Source organism: Manis javanica, chromosome 6, assembly GCF_040802235.1.
Source record: "Manis javanica isolate MJ-LG chromosome 6, MJ_LKY, whole genome shotgun sequence".
In the NCBI taxonomy this organism is placed as follows: Eukaryota; Metazoa; Chordata; class Mammalia; order Pholidota; family Manidae; genus Manis; species Manis javanica.
Window position 1 is genome coordinate 52908254 of NC_133161.1, and position 21807 is coordinate 52930060.

Here is a 21807-nt window from a genome sequence, read left to right on the forward strand (position 1 = left end):
GTTATCCGCCAAGCAGAAGGGAGAAGGGCTGCCAAATCACCTTTACTCACCCGAAGTTCTTGGAGCCCAAAGCCTTCAGTGAGAGTGATCTGGGAGACATCAAGGTTGCAAATATAAGCTGCCAGCCGGGACAAGCTTTGCTTGCCACTGCTGCCCACTCCAATCAAGAGGGCATAACCCTGAGGGCTCCACAGGATTCGGCTGATGCGACACCTGGTGAGAGAAAGCGGGCCACTGCAGCAGGAAATCCAAAGAGCTCGGGGACTAAGTCTGTTTTATTTTTTACATAAATATTGAGACACTAAGTTCCCATTTTTACTGCAAACCTTTAGTCCTTGTTTATCTGTTTTGCCACCAAAGAAAGATGCTGCCTGCATCTGCCCTTACACTGCTGTTTCACCAACTGTCCTGTGCTAATCACATCCTGGACTCTGCCAGTCCTTTACTCCTCTCCATCAAAACTCAAGAAGTCAGGCACATATGAGGCTTTTCATCTATGCTTCAGTTTTTTTTGATGAGCAGAGCAAGAAAGATCTCAACTTCACACCAGCAGCCATGTAAAATGAAATCAAAGGGAGAATGCTTTTGTGTTTAGGTCAAGAAACAATTCACATGTGATTTGTCTCATGCAGATTAAACACTTGGCTCTTTATGTGATTCTTCCTTATTTGCACCAAAGCTTCCCCTGGGCCTTGAACACTCCAGAAAATTTACCAAAATTTTTCAGACTCAGACTTAAATTTCCAGCAAGGTCAACTAACCCTTCTCCTACATTACTGAAGAGAATCTGAATGCTTAAGCAATTGATACAATTGCTGCATTCTACAGTTAGGTATAAACTGGCTTTAACATGATCAAAATAGGTGTTTGGTTGAAGAAGTATGTCATAATCATGTTATGTTATATTAAGATTATGTTATATATGCTATATTAAGAAGAGCAACAAAGTATAAGCATATGGATACCCAAATGCAAAAAACCGGACACCATTTTGTTTACTCTAGATTGCTTTTCTGAAATGAATTTAAACTCCAGGCCCTGAATGATCTGCATAGATGTTATTTTTAGAGTGCTTCTTGAGAAAATGAAGTTGGGGGTCACTCACACTAGGACGAGCAGGTCTGGGCATTTCCTGAAAACCTTCAGTAACTGACAAGACAGGGTACTTTTACAAGCTCAGCCATTCCATTAAGTTTAACTTTTCGCGACCACACAACAAAATCACCTTGGGAAAGCTGCGACATTACTTGGACACAAGAGAAACCTCAAGCTACAAAGCAGGGTCATCACTTTATTGTCTGGACACTTTGAAGTTTGTACCTCACAAGATGCTCTTAAGTGGCAAGTCTCTTTCTACAGCTCTCAAGGACACGCTCTGAAATCATCTCTAACACTGAGTAAATCAGCTTCCAGCTCATAATCCCTCATCAAAGTCACAGCCTCCTTCCCAGGCCACTGAGAACTACACTTGAAGGAATATATGGGAAGACTCTTTCCCTCACCATCAGTTCTCTTCTGCCTGAGCCCTGATACACACATGCAGTCAGTGCAAACTAACCCAATGGGACACAGTGCTACTAATAATTCCCTTAAAGCATGGTCACAGATGCCGATTAAGACTCCCTTTGTGTGCATGATCAGAGGATTGCTACTGCAAAGGATCAATAAAACAACTGATACTTGACATGATTATGGTAACTGATAATGGGGAGGCCTCCAAAGTTTATTTTAGGCACTTGGGCTAAACATTTTAAAGAGTAACTCTTCTAAAAATCAAACTCTCCACACTTTTTTGTTTGTATTTCCTTCCTCCGTACTTCCTTCTTTCTTGATTTATTTTTAATTATAATTTCATTATTTTAATCTTTGCCCAAACACTGTGTGTTAAAAAGGACAGTGTTATTAATTGAATGGTGTCCCCCCAAATTCATATACTGAAGTCCTAGGCCCCAGTACTGTAGCATATAAACTTATTTGGAAATAATGTCATTGCAGAAATAATTAGTTAAGATGGAGTAGAGTGGGCCCCTTATCCAATGTGACTGGAGCCTTTATAAGGAGAAATTTGGACACAGACACATACGGAGGGTGAATGCCATGTGAGGACTGGAGTTAAGCTGCCACAAGCCAAGGAACTACCAGAAGCTGACAAAGAATTCTGGAACAGATCCTTCCCAGTACCTTCGGAGGGAACATAGCTCCTCACACTTGATTTCAGACTTCTTGCCTCCAGAAGTGTGAGACAATAATTATCTGTTTTTCTAAAGCACCTAGTTTGCAGTGTTTTGTTACATCAGCTCTAACAAACCAATAGAGTCAATGAGAAATGATGGGAACTGCTGTTGGATGTAAAGATGAATAGACTTTCCATATAGCAGCAGTAAAGATGAGCTGTTTAGGCTAATCAACAAATCCTGACACTGTGGACACAGTATCTGTCCAAAAGCTTCCCACTGCACTTAGAATAAAGTCGACACTCTTTCCTCCGGTTACAAGGAAATATGCTGTGTGAACAAGGCTCATTCCTGCCTCTCCATCCTTGTCGTGTGCTGCTCTCCCCGCTTTTTCTCCATGCTGCAGCCACACTGATCCTCTTTCTGATTTTGAACATTCAGCCTTGGGGCCACATGAAACTGGCCCCACCTAGAATGTTCTTCCCCCAGATCTTTTCATGCCTACCTCCTGTTTATCATCTTGAGCTCACCTTAAATGTTACCTCCTCACATAGATTTCCAGACCTTCTTTGGGAATCTACATATTTTATTTCTCAGAATCAAGCTATTTCTCAGCATGACACATCATGTAAAACATCTTTCTTGTTTGTTTACATCCTATAAATATCTATCTGCACCACCAGTTAGCCCAACTAGAGAAGGTACTGAGCTATCCTGTTCGTGCTGCAGCCCCAGGACCTTGAACAATGTCTGACTTCAGGGGGGCTACACATGGTTATACAATCTGTGCCCTGCCCAAGGAGCCCAGTCTAGGAGGTGAGGGAGAGTCTTTCTGGACAAGCTCTACACAAGAACAGGGGCCTTTTTCTGCCAAGAAAACATATCCCCTCACCCATCTTTTCTAATTTTCAAAAAGCACTGACAGGTTGGCAGTCTCCCTGTTTAGCACTCCGTAGGTACTCAATAAACATGCTGAATCAATTCACATCAGTTTGAGTCCATCTTGACTCTGTACTTTTGAACTTTACGACTTTGAACAAGTCCCTTATCTTCCTCTTTTTCAATATTCTTATCTAACAGGGCAACAGTGAAATTATGTCTATGATGGCACTTCAGAAAGTAGTTTACCTGTATAAGACATTATTTAGACAGTGATATAAGTAATAGAGACACAGTTTTATATTGTGTAGCAAACTGTAGGTAAGAACCGGTAGTTCGGAGTACTTCGTACAATCTATTGAAAAACAATCATGGATACCCTGAAATTATCATTAAAAATCAGCTGTTTTTACTTGTGAAAAAGCATCATAACTAGCCAAGCCAACTCACACATGTTGCATGGCATCCTCAAATAGAACTAGGTGCATCGCAGCATTTAGTTCATTGTAGTCGTCTAAAGCTTGTGTAAGAACTGATTTCAGCACCTCCCAGTCCTTCACTGGCATGTAACTTGGGTCTTCCCCACCGTTGGCAAAGTGGCAATAGATGAGGGGCTGTTGAAGCAGCATACGACGGTCTACACCCTGCAGGAGGAGGAAGAGGAAAGTATGGTCATGTCAACCATCTGGAATGATTCATCTGGAGGCAGAGTGGGCCTCTCAAGGAAAAAGCTTTCAGATCAATATATGAGTAGGTGGGGGGAATGTGTCCTAGTACAGACTAAGTATATTCTGGAATCACAGCTATTTCAGCAAGGTAAGTATTTGCACAATTCATTCACATCCTTAGCTAACTTCTGCCCCAACTCCAATTAGTCCCAGAGCAAACAGTGACCTCTGGCATTTATACACTTACTTCAAAATATTTATAAGCAGTCTCCAGCATGTTTTTCTGAAACAAATCACAATCCTTTGTGTCTATCAGTTTGTCTCCATAAACACGAGAAGATTCGTGAAGCCACAGGTGTATTAAGTCATTTGGACCCTTTAAACATTCAGGAGAAGCAAATAATATCCCCTACAAGGCAAGAATGGGAAAATTTTTAAAAATAAGAAGCTGATGACATTACAAGATAGATAATTTTTTAATATTTTCTTTAATTGTATACTGAATTTAACAACTTATTGAGTTGAAACATTAAATATTTTTAATATATTAACATTATATATTTTACATATGTATTAACAGTCTTTCTATCTAGTAAGCAACATCTTAAAAATTTACTCTCATTAAACCTATTTTTTGGGAAGCAGCCAAGACTGCATTTCAAAAGCCAGACCAAGAACTAAATACTGCATCTGAGAATGTGTGTCTATTAAGTCTTCCAATTTATTTAATTTCCAAAACCAAAGTATAAACAGCTAACATGAAAGTCACAGGACCCTAATTTTTTTATTTTAAAATGCTTTGAAATCAGTAATCTAATCCTTTCATTTCGCAGATTACAAATATGAGGCCAAAAGTGAAGTTTTCTGAATTCACACTTTGTGGGTAGGTTGGATTCATAGAGACCCTCTCCTAATGGAATGAGTCAGCTTGCTCTGGACTCAGCAGCGGACACTAAGGGGGTCGTGGAGAATTAGCCGCAAGTGACTAAGCGATTATGTGGTGGCGTCAGGAGCTGTCAACAGACTGCCTGGGAACAGCAAGCAGGCAGCCTCTCCATCCCAGGTCACTGACGGCCTTCCTTCCCTTTTCTTGTAACATTAAAAACACACTTTTAAATAACACTTTATTGAGCACAACCTTTCAGGCAAGTGCTAGAACTATAGAGATGAAAAGGAATGGGCCATGTTTTTAGGAAGCTGTTGTCTAATGCAGTGGTATGGTTTTGAGATAGTTCTAGAGTGATTTAGAAAAGAGAGTTATAAAAACATATGAAAAAACAAAAATCACCAAATATAAACAAGTCCCATGAAGTCTGCATATTCAACCAGTTTATTACCTTTCTCACAAAATAATTTAATCCATAAATAATTCTCAACTAACTTTTCTATATAGAGAAGACCCCATAAGTTGGATTTTTTTTTAATTCCAAGTTTTAAATTCCCTCTTTGGAATTGCCTTCTAAATCAAATATAAGCACTCTCCTTTTATCAGGTAAGCAAGGTGTCAATGTCAAAACAAAATAGCAATTAAAGAACCTATAATTTTCTTGATGTATATTTAAAAATCATATCACTAAGTATGAGAAAATGACAGTTCCTCTTACATGACACAAAATGAAGCACTCAAATACTTATAAGGAATAAATGAAATAGTTAGTACAATCTTCTATCCCTGCTTCTGTTACTAAGTCTCTATGCAACCTGCAAAGAACCTCTACTCTTACTGATAAAATGGGAATAATAAACTTACCACACAGGGAGAAGTTTATGGTGCAACATGAAAAAATGCATACAGAAGTACATAGCATAATTGTAAACCAAGTGCCATATTTTATGCCATTAATTTTACTATAATCATTCCTTCACTCAAGATGCATAATACAGAGCCATCAAGGTACCTGGAAGATGTTTGACATGTCTCTCAGATTAAAGAGGTAGTGGAATTTAATAGCTGTGGGTAAGAAGTTATGTGTCATCATCTGATGGAATGCGATTGTTGCCTGTATCAAAGAGGGGCCACTCTTGAGAACTGATGCACTGAATGCTTGCTGCTGGAAATGGCAACTAAGGATTTGGCTATAGATGGTGTTAAGCGCATCCAAGGATGGAAAGTTGAATGCAAACACTGTGAAATGTCTCTGAAAAGAAAAACAAATACAGAAGTTGCATAATACAGGGGTTTTATAATATACCAGTAAATTAAACAAACAAACCTCTGTTTAATCCCTTCCTGTAATTTTGTAGTGCCTTCTACTCTGAGTCTGGGCCTGCCCATATGAGTTGACTGAGCCAGCAGAAAGAGGTGGAAGTGACGACATGCTGCTCACTGTCAGAGGCTTGTGTGTTTCCATTTGCTTTCTTAAGGCTTTACACCTTTATCATGAATTCTACAAGCCTGCTGATGGATGAGACACATGAGACAGGGCCACACTGTCCCAATCTCTCCAGCCAAAGCCACTTTAGACTAGCTGACAGTCGACTCCCAGACACATGAATGAGCCCAGCCAAGATTATCAGGGTCACCTAGCCAACCTCCAGCTCACTCCAGACAAGTTAGTAAGCAGCGATTATTGCTGTATGTATGTTATTGGTGGTGGTGGTGATTTTTACTGAAGAGCTTACATGCACACACAAAACCTGCACATACATATGTATATCAGCTGTGTACATAATTGCCAAATGTAGAAACAGCCACGACATCCTTCAGTTGGCTACTGGATAAACAAACTGTGATTGTTCAATACAATGAATACTATCCAGGGATAAATGTGCTATTGAGACATGAAAAGACATGAAGGACCCTTAAATGCATACTTAAGCTAAATGAAAGAAGCCAGTCTGAAAAGGCTATATACCACATGATACCAACTACATGACATTCTGGAAAAGGGAAAACTATGGAGACATAAAGGATCAAGTGGTTGCCAGGGATTCAGGAGGATGGGAGGAATGAATAGGTGGAGCAAAGGGAATTTTAGGGACTGAAAGTATAACGTGTGATACTTTTATGGTGGATTATTATACCAAAACCCATAGAATGTACAAGACAAAGAATGAATCCTAATGTAAACTTTCAGACTTCAGTTATTCACAACTTATTGATATTGGCTCATTAGTTGTAACAAATCACCACTTTAATGCAAGATATTTGTAATAGGGTAAAATGAGGTTAGGGGAATGAGGGAGTATATGGGAACTCTGCACTTTCAGCTGAAACAGCTAAATGGTTTGTAAACCTATAACTGCTCTAAAAGATAGCTATTAATTTTTAAGAAAAGCTTACATGCTTAACCAAACATCTATTAGGAGCTTTAATTTGCACTCAAAGGCATCATGCATGAAGATCTACAATATTAACATATTATATTTAGGGGTCTTTGTGAGACAGCAGTTCTCAACCCCCTACCTGTAGTCTAGGATTGATTGTGAAATTGCCCACCATCAGATTCATGCAGGCAATATACTGACAGTTGTGGATTTCTTTAAGCATCACCTTCTGTCTATCATACCTGAAAAACAGAAAACAGAGTCTTAAATCTGAAAACTAATGGTGATGACAAAATCCACCAATTCCTAAAGGATTCATCACAGACTGTCTACTCTGATCTTTGTAATCGCTGTGAAGTTGAGCTTATTAGCCTGATCTCCAGGATATAAAAACTAAAGCTTGGAAGGTTATATAGTTCCTTTGACCAGAATCAACAGAGCTGAGTCAATACATAGTATTACTGCTTATTAAGTCTTAGTGACCTGATTTTTGGTTAGAAATATCCACAGCAAAGCTACAGGACTCCTACTTACAGCAGGGATCGCAGACCACAATGCCCAGATATTACCAATATACCACAGCATAAGGGGAGGCTTCTCCCAAGAAACTCAGTGTGAGTTAATGTATTAAAGAAGTTAATGCTTAAACTGTACAGTTTATGCTTCTAAAAACTTTTTGATCTAATTCTTCCAAAGATATATGGGCATCTATTCCATTTACAGAGAGGAAAAGGGGATGCAGAATGAAACTCCTAAGGTGTCACAGAAAATGCTCCTCAGAAGACAAAGAAATTGGGGTTATTCCATTTTTAAATATTTATCTGTAATAATAAGACTTAGGTAGAGTATAAAATACATTTGCTTACCAGTGTCCATAATCAATATGCTGTCGAATCAGAGTGTGGGGCTGAACAGTGCCATATAAGTCCACTTCAGGTGTATTCATGTCATCAATAAAATAAACCAATTTTTTATTTCCTCTTGGACCGTAGTTATGACCAGCTTTTTTCTCTAGAGGTTTCTCAAGAATTCCTGAAACAAAGAGATAATTCTTTCTACCAATCAGATAAAATGTAGCTTTCTGTCCTTCGTTTTTTTTTTTTTCCTTCTCATTTTTCATCATTGTCCATTTCATCCACTCTATGGCTAAAGTGTCACCTCTCTGCAGGCTGATTTCAGAGATGCATCTCCGGTCACCTCCTTCTATGTCATGCTCCCCTGCCAACCTCCCTCCTGTTGCCAGAGTTCCCCCCGTCTCTCCATTCCTGGAGAGTCAACATCTGCAATGGGATAGCACCCTGGCCACCACATCTGAGACAATGCCATCGCTTATCTGTGCACTCTCCTCCCCTGGCCCACTGCCAGTCCAGCCACGGCCTGGCCTGGCCTCTCAGTCCTTCTTCTCTATCGCCCTGCAGGATCATCTAGGGACAGCTGGAGAGTCTCCCACACCTCTTCCCGGGCCAGAGGGCAGAGGTACAAGAGGGTACTGTGTGTGGACACCATCCTTCAATACAAGTTATCGTTTCTTCATGTGGCTAATTAACTGTGTCCATATATTTGAGAGAAAATTACAAATGTAGAAAATCCTGAACAGTGTGTGTCTGAGAAGTAGTATCTAATTACTTGTGGACTCTCCAAACGGATTATAAATAGCATGAGGATGGAACTATGTCGTGTTCATGTTCATCAGTATTCCTGATGACAACCACAAGTAATTTGTTAAATGAACAAATGAATAAATTAATGAACAAAGAAGTATAAAATGAATAAATCAACAAACCCCTCTTCCAAGCAGTGGCCCTGTCTTTTCAAACACTTTGGTTACTGGTGCCTGGACATTTAGCAACACCCAAATAAACACCTCTTCCCAAACTGAATTTAATATGCCTCTTCCTCACGCACAACCTACCTCTTCTTTTTTGCCTTTTGTGCTTCTGCTTATGGGATTAACACTTTCCCAGCCAGCCAGATGCAAAGCCTCAACATAACTTTTCTCTTCTGGTCCCTCCCTGATCTGCCCAACCACAGCCTGCAAATGGTACCTCACGGCCCCTCCTTTGCGCCTCTCCCTTTACAGTTCTAATACAGAGTAACAGTGTATTCAGCCAGTATTCTCCTCGAGGAGCCTGGTCTCCCCATCTCAGACCTCCCTTCCCAAGTATAGCTTGCATCTTGTCAGTTCCTTGCTCCCCATCAATTGCTCACCATTTCCTACCAAATGAAATGCATTCTCTTTGGCTTTCAGCTCAACTGTCTTTATAGTTACCGTGACCATCCTCGGTTGCCTGGGACTATGTTAGTTTTAGCACTAAAAATCCCAAGTCTTAGAAATTCCTGAGGTCTTCGGCCAACTTGACAGCTGGGCATTCTATCTACATTATGACTCTACCCTGCCAGCCTTCTATCCCATCACTGGCTTCAGTAAATCTAGAGGTTCAATGAACTAATTGTGTCCCACAGTTCTCTCTCTTTCACGCATTTGCTTAAGCTGATTCTTCCATCTCATCTCCCATTTTTGCCTGGTCACCCAATCTTGAAAGTTTGAAATCCCAACTTTCTTTAGAGGACACTGCTACTTTCTATTTTTCATGCTAATAGACAATTTCTAAGTTTTACACCTGTGCCCCTTCAGGAATTAGCAAGGCACACTCATACCCTATACAAGTCATGAAATGATCCCTTCTGCTGTGTCCGTGAATGAAAAACATGCAGTGGATATGGCGCCTGGGGAAAAGTAGATAAAGAACATACATTTGCTAAAGAAATCAATGAAATACTGCTGAGTCAGCTTTTAAACTGCTCCTTTCACAAAGGCAAGGAGATGAACTTGACTCTGAAAGAAGAATCACTCTTAGCTGAGTTCATGTCAATAAGGTAACTTCTCTCTACTGATATAACAGAGAAAATTGTAACAATATACCTAATGCACATATACAACACAGAAACCAGGCTTCATAAAGTACTGGACAACAGGGAGACTTTGCCCCCCATACACACAATATGGCCCTGTTAATACCCACCAATATCAGCTCTCCATAGGATTGCTCCTCTCCTCCCCATGTCTACTTGGCTTGTCCTTCCTTACTCAGGTTCTTTTGATTACATTGATACATTTATTCAACAGTTTAAAATTATTCTCATAGTTTTTCTAAGATTTAATCAACAGCTCATGGCCTGTCATTCCATCAGTATAGTTGTAATGAATTTCTCCTAAATCAATTTCTTACTTGGAAAGGTACTATCTCCCTGGAGTACTCCCTATGTTGTCAGGGCTTCATGAAATTGATTAAAAGTAACCTAACAGTTTAGATGCAAAGCAGTGAACACTGTTGACATTATTATTACTGTTGTAAAGAGTTCTAACTAGCCAAAGAAACCCATATGAAAAACCAAAATCACAAAGTGTATTTACCCAGAATGGCAATAAGTAAAAATTCACCTGAGACCTGAGGGAAATGGCTAAAGCCTAGAGAAAGTAGGCATCCCTTGGGGCTGCATGTCCCTGACTTGGCAGTTTCTGATCTCGTTACTGGAATATGAACAGGGGGAGCACTTACTTTGCAGAGCTGCAGATGTCATGTAGTAGTTGAAAGGCACACGGGACACAGTGTAATCCTCAGAGAGACTTGCCAGCCTGTCACCTACAAAGACTGTTTTTCCCACCCCTGCATTTCCGACTAGCAATACTGGTCGTCCTTTCTCAAGCAACAGCTGCACAAAATAGCTGAGACGAGTTGTCTCTGATGTGTGAACCAGAACTCTCTGGGGGGAAAAATTGAATGAGAGAAAGGTCAGAGGGGGAGACATTCCAAAATTGTGTATATCTGAACCAACACAGTTACTTTAGAATTGAGGCCCAAAGAATTCTACCAGTAGGAGAGATCTCACCCAATTTTCAGTTTTGGATAGTCAGAGCTCCAACATCATTGCTTGAGGAGAGCAACTGTGTATGCTGCCCAAGTACAATAACATGAGCAACTGAATTGTCCTTTTCAATCAAGTACTAGTGCCCAAGCACTCCTATCATTGAATACCTATAATCTGCGTAATCTTGGGCTAGGCACATTAGGGAATATAGTAAACATTTAAGAGGCTACCCACTGCTCTTTAGGAGCTGACCGAACATCTGAAAAGTCAAGCCACTCATAAACGATAGTCGGTACCAATGCCTGGTAAGATTAAGTGGCAAAATATTACACAAAATTCATACTAAAGGAGATCAGCATGGGGAGACAGTAACTAGTTTGGGGAGAACAATGAATTTAAGTGGAATATTCACAAACCCAAGGCATATTTGAAACTGATTATGCATTGTTCTGTTAAAAATTTTTATAACAATGTTTCTGTTTTGAAATTTGGCTATTTACTTAGACACTACACTTGTTCCACAAACAATCTGGGGTGGCTTACATAAATAAAATGAAGGATACATAATAGTAAGTAAAAAATCAGACTCAGGGATCACAGACTAATAGATAAGACGAAGAAAAGGAGTAGCAGTGTAGACATGGCAGAAATAGAATTCTGCACAGTGATTAAAAAAGAACTGATAATTTCTTGCATTTCTTAGTGGTCAAATTAAGGGAGTGAAAAGCTATTTGCAGTATTCATATTGTTCATAAGAAAAGCACATAAATTATAAAATGAATAAGGTTCTTCCTTACGTGCTTAGCATATACTGAACACAATGGAGTATTTTATAGATCATTCAGGATCATGTTCATAATTAACAACATTTACTCTAGAATTTCATACTAACTCAGTGATACCCTCAGGGCCTATTGAAAGGCACAGACTGTCCTGAGCCATATTAAATAGTCCCAGATGATGTTTTAAAAAAAGTTATAGTTGTGTTTTATGGTATTTTTTTCTCCTTTTTTGCTGTTGGTTGTCATCATTTGCTTTTTAATTTGGCTCTTAATTCTTTTCTCTACATTAATACCAATAATTAACACTTACTGAGAGCTGAGTTGCAACAGGTACTTTGCGAAGCACTTTTTACGCAAAATGTCATATGATACTCATAAGACTCTGAGGAGCATTTTGTTATTTCCATTTCAGAGATGATGAACCTGAAGCCCACAGAACATTAATAACTTGGCCACAGTCACAGTGAACTAGAAGTGGTAGTACTGGGGTCAAGCAAGCCCGACCAGAACCTAAGCCCTGTTTTACCTACCATATAGAAGAACACACTTTAGAAAATGACCTGAAGACACATTGCTTAATCTCTTGGTACCCCTATTTTTCCATATGTAATAAGGACAGAAATAGTCCATGCCTTATACAGTTTTATAAGGATTAAATCCGTTAATCTATATAAAGCAATTAGAAAAGGGCCTGACATAGAACAACTTAGTATTTGTATTGGCTGATATTACCAATTCAGTATGATTCTCTTCCAATATGTTAAAAGGCTGTTAATCAAATAACCACATTTGGTGCAACTGTGTGTAAAGTAAGATTACAATGTCCTAATAGGTTCCCTTTTGAATAAATATTATTGATCAGGTGCATCAACCTGTGTTACCAGTTTTTGGTCTTTGGTTAATTACACATTTTCAGCTAGATAAATTCCCACCAGCTAGATAATACTGCTAGGCAGGAGAAGTCTAGGTAGGCTAAGCAAAAACAGAGATCTTAAAATACATAAAGCAGATGGAGCAGACACTGTTGGTTGCTTTCCAACACCCGTTTCTCCACCTCCTTCTTCTCAGAACCTCCACTTTGTTCAAGTCTTCATGCCCCTTCCACAGCATGTGCTTTGGGGAAGCTCAACCCAGCTCCTCAAGTGGCAGGATGATTTGTCAAAGCCAATTATGGTAACCCCATTATCCTGGCCTGAGACTGAGTTAGGGATGGCAAATGCCCCCTTATGCAGGAGGTGGTCTTCTCTAGGGCTTCTGAGAAAGATCTCACCAGGCCTAATATGAGAAGTCTCCTTTTCCTCTGAAGGTAACTCCTGGGGCCCTGGAGCCATCTCAAGATCAGGAGGGACCCCAGTCTTAAGATGATGCCAGTGTTAAGAAGAGCAGAACAGAGAGACGGGATGACATGAATCCTTGGTTATACCTCCATCTCAAAATTAATCAGTCTAAGGTCCATCCTACCTCTGAATTTCTTGAAATAAATTTCCTCATGTTAGGTGTTATGGGTTGAACTGTGTCTTCCCAAAATTTGTATGGTGAAGCCTAACCCCCAATACCTCAGAATGTGCTATGGATTTGGACACAGGGTCTTTAAAGGGGTACTTAAGTAAAAATGAGGCCATTAGGGTGGGCCCTAGTCCAATGTGGTATCCTTATAAGAGGCAATTCCTCTTATAAGAGGAATCCCTTATAAGAGGCAATTCCAGGGATTTGTGCACAGAGGGAAAAGAGGTGGCTATGTGCGGCCAAGGAGCAGGGTCACAGGGGAAAACAAACTGCAGACTCCTCAGTCTTGGACTTCCAACCACCAGAACTGTGAGAAAATAAATTTTTGTTGTTAAAGCCACCCAGTCTGTAGTAGTTTGATATGACGGCCCTCACAAACCAACAGAAATAGAGCAAGCCCCTAATCTGACTGATATCCTTATAAAAAGAGAAATTTGCATATAGGACACACACAGGAAAAATGTCATATGAAGACTGAAGCTGAACTACCACCAATGCAGGAACAAGAAAATCGCCAGCCACCCCCCAAAAGGCAGGAGAGGCGCATGGAGCAGACTTGCCCTCACAGTCCTCAGGAGGGGCTGATCCTGCTGACACCTTTTCAGCTTCTAGCCTCCAGAACGATGAGAAAATACATTTCTGTTGTTTAAGCCACCTATATTGTGGGACTTTGTTACAGAAGCTCCAAGAAACTAATACATCGGATTTTCTCTAATTTGACAATAGCTGCCTTCTAAATAATGACATAGAAATTACTTATGTTGTATTCATATGGCACTACTTGAAACAATAAGCTCCAAAATGAATCAGAACGACATGATTTTGAGAAAGAAATATGAAAAGGAAAGCAGATTGAGGTAGGATAAAATTACTAAAGAATGATTCAATAAAGAAGAACAATAATACCTGAAGAGAAACAATTAAAAAGAGAGAAAGATTTATTTAGATTTGTCAGCTCCCATATGAATTTGAAATGCATGAGCTGAGGAAATTAAACATTCATTTTATGGCTTAGGATGTTAAAAGAAATAGGTTATATGTGAAAAGTGTTAAGACATAAGGGCAGATATAAGAACTATAGAAATATGCCCCCAACTTTTAATAAAATTCACAAAATCTCTAAGAAAATATAAAGAAACCTGTTACCATAGAAATAAATTGAAATATTTTTTAAAAGGAGGTTGCAGAAATCTGATGTCATCTCACTACTCAATCCTATAACTGAGATTCTTCTTCACCAGGAAATGTTACATGCTGACCATATCAACAATAATTTGTCCATCAAGAAGGAAGAGAAAGACTGCTGGAAAACAATCAAAAAGAGGGTCAAACCAGCATAGTGTGGCTTGAAATTTACTGTGCTCTAGACACCTACCTGCAGAGGTACATTGGGATCCAGAGTAAATTGGGGGATTTTATCAGTCCAAGGCAAGAATTTCTTAGTTTTGTGGTCCAAATAATAATCAAAGATTGTTCCCTGGGATGGAAACTTCACTGATTTCATCTCTTTATGCCACCACCGACTGAATTCAGCTTGATGAACAGAAAGCTATGGAAAACAAGAAAAATCCTTATTGCAAACTTAAAGGTAATTTTGAATACATACATACAAAGCTCTTTCAAATCCAGTTGAACTCATAGTGTTTGCAATGTACAGAGTCATAATTACAAATGGGACTGAGTAACAACTCAAGAAAAATAACTAGAAGTTATAATGAGTAATAATATCAGGAAGGCAGAAACCTTTAATGGCCATGTATTCATCAGATATGTATTTTCTAGAAAAATTGTTAACTTAAAAACAAGCTAAGTTTGGCTGAACCTTAGATTCCCCCGGGGTTATATTCCCTATAACTTCCCTAATATGGGGAGGGAAATAGATAACCCAGGTCCTAGAAGTGCACTGAGCCCCTAACAAAAGGAACTACAAAAAGACAACACCAAGACATACAATAATTAAAATGACAAAGATAAAGGATAAAGAGAGGGTACTGAAATAAGCTAGAGAAAGGCAAAAAATTACTTATAAGGGAAACCCGATCATGCTATTAGCAGACTTCTCAGCAGAAACTTTGCAGGCCAGAAAGGAGTGGCATGAAATATTTAATGTATTGAAACAAAAGGACCTTCAACCAAGAATCCTCTTTCCAGAAAGGTTATCATTCAGGAGTGAAGGAGAGGTTAAAAGTTTCCCAGATAAATGAAAGATAAAGGAATTCACCATCACTATACTGCCTTACAGGGTATGTTAAAGGGGCTTCTGTAGATGGAAATGTTCTTAAACCTAAATATTTTTCACCAGTAAAAATAAACCCACAGTAAAGGAAGTAGTCCAATTACTTACAAAGTAAGTTTGAAGTCAAAACAAAACAAAAGCAGTTAAACCAACTATACACAAAATCAGTCAAGAGATACACACAAAAAATGCAGATTGTGACACCTAATACATAAAGTGTGGAGGAGTAAGAAGAAGAAACAAGAAGTACTTTCAGATTGTGTTTGAAATAGAGTGACCATGAACCTAATATAAACTGTTATATAGTTAGGAAACTATCCATGAACCTTATGGTAACCACAATCAAAAGCCTATAATAGATATACAGAAAAAATTAAAATGAAATCCAATCACAACCCTAAAAAAACTCATCGAATAACAAGAGAAGAGTATGAGAGGAAGAAAGGGACAGAGAGGAACTATAAAAACAAGAAGAAAACAATTAATAGAATGGACAATAAATACATACCTATCAATAACTACCCTAAATGTAAATGGACCAAATGCACCAACCAAAGACTCAATGAGGCATAATAGATACAGAAACAAGACCCATCTATATGCTGTCTACAAGAAGCTCATCTCAGACCTAAAGTCATACACAGACTGAAAGTGAAGGGATAGAAAAAGATATTTCATGCAAATAATGAAGAAAAAGCAGGAGAAGCAGTATTTATACCAGACAAAACAGATTTCAAAACAAAGAAATAATAAGAGACAAAGAAGGTCATTACATAATGATAAAGGGATCAGTCCAACAAGAGGACATAACCATCACAAATATCAATGTACCCAACATAGGAGCATCTAAATATGTAAAACAAATACTAAGAACTCAAAGGAAAAATAGACTGCAACTCATTCATATTAGGAGACCTTGATATACTGTTTACATCAATGGAAAGATCAGCCAGACAGAAAATAAATAAGGAACAAAGGCACTGAACAACATAGTAGATGAGATGGACTTAACAGATATCTATGGAACATTCCACCCAGAAGTGGCAGGATACACATTTTTCTCAAGTGCATATGGAATGTTCTCCAGAATATTAGACTTAGAATAAATGGATAAATTCCTAGAAAAGTACAACCTTCCAAGACTGACCCAGAAAGAAGCAGAAAATCTGAAAAGACCAGTTATCAGTAACAAAATTGAACTGGTAATCAAAAAAACTCCCAATGATCAGAAGTCCAGGACCACATGGCTTCATAGCTGAATTCCACCAAACTTTTAAAGAAGAACTAATATCCATCCTTCTTAAAGTATCCCAGAAATTAGAAGAGGAGGGAATGCTTTCAAACTCATTCTATGAGGCCAGCATCACTCTAATACCAAACCAGACAAAGATGCTACAAAAATAGAAAACTACAGGCCAATATCCCTGATGAAAATAGATGCAAAAGTCCTCAATAAAATATGAGCAAATCAAATTCAAAAACATATAAAAAGGATCATCCATCATGACCAAATGAGATTTATTCCAGGGATGCAAGGATGGTACAATAATCATAAATCAACATGATATATCACATTAACAAAAAAATAGATAAAACCATATGACCATCTCACTAAATGCTGAAAAAGCATTTGACAAAATTCAACATCTATTCATGATAAAAACTCTCAACAAAATGGGTTAGAGAGAATGTACCTCAACATAATAAAGGCCATATATGACCACAACTAACATCATACTCAATTCAGGAGCAAGATAAGGATGTCCACTCTCACCACTTTTATTTAACATATTATTGGAGGACCTAGCCACAGAAATCAGACAAGATAAAGAGAGAGAAGGCATCCAAATTGGCAAAGAAGAAGGTAAACTGTCACAATTTGCAGATGACATGATATACAGAGAAAATCCTGAAGACTCCACCAAAAAACTATTAGAACTAACAACTGGATTCAGAAAAGTTGTAGGATACAAAATTAATACACAGAAATCTATTACATTCCTATATACTAAGAACAAAATAGTATAAAGAGAAATTCCAATTCCAATTGCATCAGAAAGAATAAGATACTTAGGAATAAACCTAACCAAGGAGATTAAAGACCAGTACCCTGAAAACTAAAGACAGTGATGATAGAAATGAAAAAAGACACAAATGTTATCCATGCTCATGGATAAGAATTAATATTGTCAAAATGGCCATCCTGCCCAAAGCAACTTACAGATTCAATGTAATCCCTATCAAAGTACCAATGGCATTTTTCAGTGAACTAGAGCACATAATCCTAAAATTCTCATGAAACCACAAAAGACCCCAATCCTGAGAAAGATAAACAAAGCTAGGGTGTTACAATCCCTGACTTCAAGACTATAAAACTCCAGTAATCAAAATACTATGGTACCAGCACTAGAACAGACCCATAGATAAAGGGAACAGAATAGAGAGCCCAGATAAAAACTCACACATATATAGTCAATTAATATACAGATAAAGGAGCCATGAATATACAATGGAGAAAAGAGAGCCTCTTCAACAACTGGTGTTGGCAAAACTGGACAGCTACATGCAAGAGAATGAAACTGGATAACTGTCTAACTCAATACACAAAAGTAAACTCAACAGGAATGAAAGGCCTAAATGTAGGACATGAAACCCTAAAACTCTCAGAATAAAACATAGGCAAAAGTCTCTTGAACATAAGCATGAGCAATTGTTTCTAGAACACATCTCCTCAGGCAAGGGAAACAAAAATAAAAAATGAACAAGTGAAACTGCATCAAACTAAAAAGCTTCTGAACAGCAAAGGACACCATCAGCAGAACAAAAAAGTATCCTACAGTATGGGAGAATATATTTGTAAGTGATTCATCTGATAAGGGGTTAACATCCAAAATATATGAAGAACTCATAGATGTCAACACCAAAAAATCCCCAAATAACCTGAATAAAAAATGGGTGGAGGACCTGAACAGACATTTTTCCAAAGAAGAAACACAGATTGCCAACAGGCACATGAAAAGATGCTCAACATCACTAATCATCAGGGAAATGGAAATCAAAACCACAATAGGAGATCATCTCACACCATTCGGAATGGCCACTATGCAAAAAAACAAGAAAAAACAAGTGTTGGTAAAGACATGGAGAAAAGGGAACCCTCCTACAACAGAAAAGGGACTGTTAATTGGCACAGCCATGTGGAAAGCAGTATGAAGGTTCCTCAAAAAACTAAAAATTGAAATGTCATATGACAAAATAATTCCACTTCTAGGAATTTACCCAAAGAAGACAATATCCCTGATTCAAAAAAATATATTCATCCCTGCTTATTGCTGCATTATTTACAATAGCCAAGAAATGGAAGCAACCAAAATGTTCATCAATAGATGAACTGATAAAAAGGATATAGCACATATACACAATGGAATATTATTCTGCCATACAAAAGAAAAAATTCTGCCATTTGCTACAACATGGTTGAACCTAGAAGGTATTTATGTTCAGTGAAATAAGCCAGTCAGAGAAAGACAAATACCATATGATTTCACTTATTTGTGATTCATAGGCATTGAGAAAGGATGGGTGTTTACCATGGGGGAGGGAGTGCAGTGGGTCAGTGGGGAGGGAGGGGGAGAGGCATAAAAGGGCACAAAAATTCTCAACTATAATATAAGTTGGTCATGGAGATGGTAGTACAGTATGGAGAATATAGCCTATGATTCTGTAACATCTTCCTAGGCTGGCAAATAGTAACTGCACTGATGGGGGTGAGATTTAATTATATGGGTAACAGCTGAACCACTGCGTTGTGTATTTGAAACAAATATAAAATTGTATATCAACTATTCTTCAGTAAAAAAAAAAAAAATTGCTTCATCTAACCAGTACATCAGCAAAACGATTTTGGGGACAAGTCTTTGATTCATTAATTCACTCAATTAACTTGCATTTTTCTGTGGAGTTGAAGAGACAAACAGAGTTTCCAACCTTACAGAGTTTCTGGGGAAGATAAGGTGGTGGGCTGTGCTGGGGGCTTGAGGAACCACTGGAAGCAGAGGTTAAGACAATCAATGCAGTAATAAATAGGCACTTTGAAAGTAGTTTGCTATAAGTGAGGATGACAGGGATGAATCTATATTCATTGGGTATTCAGGGAAGCCGTCTTTGAGAATAGGCACAGATTAAGGAGAAGACCATTCCAAGAAGCAAGACAAGTCAAGGATGTAGTGGCATTAAGGAACTTACATTCAAGAAACTGGCCAGTGCAGCTGGTGGAATGGGAGGCGAGACAGCAGCAGAGGGAGATGTAGGGGAATTAAAACTTAAAATTTTATCTTAAAAGCAATAGGAATCCATTAAAGTGTTTTATATTCTAGAGTATATCATGTAATTCAATTTGAGCAGATAATGGATTATGGGACAGGTATGGGAGCAGAAAGACCAATAAGAAGGTTACTATGGAAGCCAAGTGAGTAAAGATAGTGGCGGGTTATAGGTGCTCAGCAACAGTGGAGCTGAGACCTATTTTGGAAGTTGTATTTGCATTGGTAAAGAACACAGGTCCTGAGTTAGTCTGTTGTGATTTGAACCAGGCTCAGACATGACTTAGCTATATGTCCTCAAGCAGGCTACTCATCTCCTAAGTTTCAGTTCCTTTTTTTGTAAAAGAAGTAGGAAGATAGCTGTACCTATACATATAGGTTTTATTATTATTTTTAATATTTAAGGAGATAACCTGTAAAAGTCCTAAACATTTTTCCCTGACATACAGTAAGGACTCAAATTTGCTTAATAAATGGCTATCTTAAGACTATTGATTGTGTCTGCTTCATACATGTTTCCAACTTTCTAGCCTCTCTTTTGAATGCTTCATAGAAGGGCCCTCTTGAAAATCTAAAAATGATGATGATGTTGACTATTAATTAGGGAGAAGGTACCCACTGTGATGCTCAGCTTCTGGCCTGGTAACTGCCTGCAATGCTGCCCTGCTTGGAACTGGGAAAGATGAAGAGAGGACAGCTGAAGAAAGGTGCAGCATTATGATCAGGGGTAGAAAGATCTCAGCTGTCAACATCCTCCTCACGCAATGTTACCTGGTTTTACAGTCCTGGAAAAGGGAAAACCTCGTGAAGAACACTGAAAAAGCAAGGCGGGCCTGGGGAGAGGGAGACGTTGTGCATGTGGCCTCCATGAAGGAGAAATCCACACGTGTTACACATCATGACTCTGATAAAAACCATGTGAGTCACTGTTTCTTGACTCTCACTGTTATTCTTTAGAAAGCACTTGGAGTTTACAGAGGAAATGTGGCTTCTGAGAAGGATCAAAATATCTAGGAGGCCAAGTGAATGCCAAATTTATTTGTAGATATGACTTGTGGTAACTTAGCAACGAGTAATGGAACTGGCCCCAGGTCACACCAACCATGGGTTTTAGGGCCCAAGTAAACCAATGGAAATATGAGTCACTCTTGGCCTGTGATGACTGCCAACTTCAATTCCCTGTTTACATGGGGAAACATTCAGGGAAGCCTGAGAGATATGTGAAACCTGTTTTTGATGCAAAGATTTGGAAGTACCTTAGAAGCACATGCCCAGCAGAGGTCCTGAGGTTCCCTGGAAGTTATGGCCTTTGGGATGTACATAGGTGGGAATTCTGATGTGTAGATGTCCTATCAATGTAACCATGGTCCAGTTACTTCAACTCTCTGCCTTTATCTGCACAATGAGGATACTATGCAGAATTACTGTAAAGATTACATGAGGAAAGCTATAGAGATGCACGGTGGAGATTAGATGTGCAAATTTCTAAAGTTGGAAAACTCGCACTTTGCACTTTGGCAAGTCTAAGTAGTTTGGGTGTGTGTGTGTGCGTGTGTGTGTGTGCATGCACTTGTGAAGTTCTTGTCTCAAGAGTTTGTCCGAAAGAAATAAGAAGCCACAAACAAGCCATACCAGGAATGCTGCAGAGGTATAATTGCCTCAATTAAGGCTGAAGGAAAGGCCAACAGAAAGGAATTAGCCTGGGGTTGGCTATAGTCCATTCACAAATGATTACCCTGGGAATCATGTGTGAGACTGACAAGAGGTAAGAGACTAGTTAGAAAGAGAGAAACCAATTTAAAGGTTATTATGTACTACAGATTGGATTATGTCCACTACCACACACACAGACACACACACACCCAACTCATACAATGAAGCCCCGGCATGATGGTATTGGAAATGGGGCCTTTGGGAGATGATTAGGTTTAGGTAAGAACATGAGGGTTGGGTCCTCATGACAGGATCAGTGCTCATATAAGAAGAGACACCAAAGAGCTTTTTTATCCTTCTCTCTGTCATGTGAGGACACAGTTAAAAAAAGTGGCTATCTGCAAGCTAGAATAGGGTTCTTGCTGGAACCCAACCATGCTGGCTCCCTGA

General features: G+C 38.8%; 1 protein-coding gene across 1 annotated transcript in view; it reads right to left on the bottom strand.

The window, feature by feature from the left end:
• DNAH11 (dynein axonemal heavy chain 11) overlaps positions 1-21807 on the bottom strand; it is a 337006-nt gene that overhangs the window by 152998 nt on the left and 162201 nt on the right. The window contains exons 45-52 of the mRNA XM_073238711.1: positions 14522-14695; positions 10549-10753; positions 7855-8020; positions 7128-7230; positions 5620-5859; positions 3969-4130; positions 3504-3697; positions 51-213 (exon numbers count right to left, since the gene is read on the bottom strand). Coding sequence (XP_073094812.1) covers positions 51-213; positions 3504-3697; positions 3969-4130; positions 5620-5859; positions 7128-7230; positions 7855-8020; positions 10549-10753; positions 14522-14695 — 1407 coding nt within the window. The remainder of the gene's footprint in view (positions 1-50; positions 214-3503; positions 3698-3968; positions 4131-5619; positions 5860-7127; positions 7231-7854; positions 8021-10548; positions 10754-14521; positions 14696-21807) is intronic.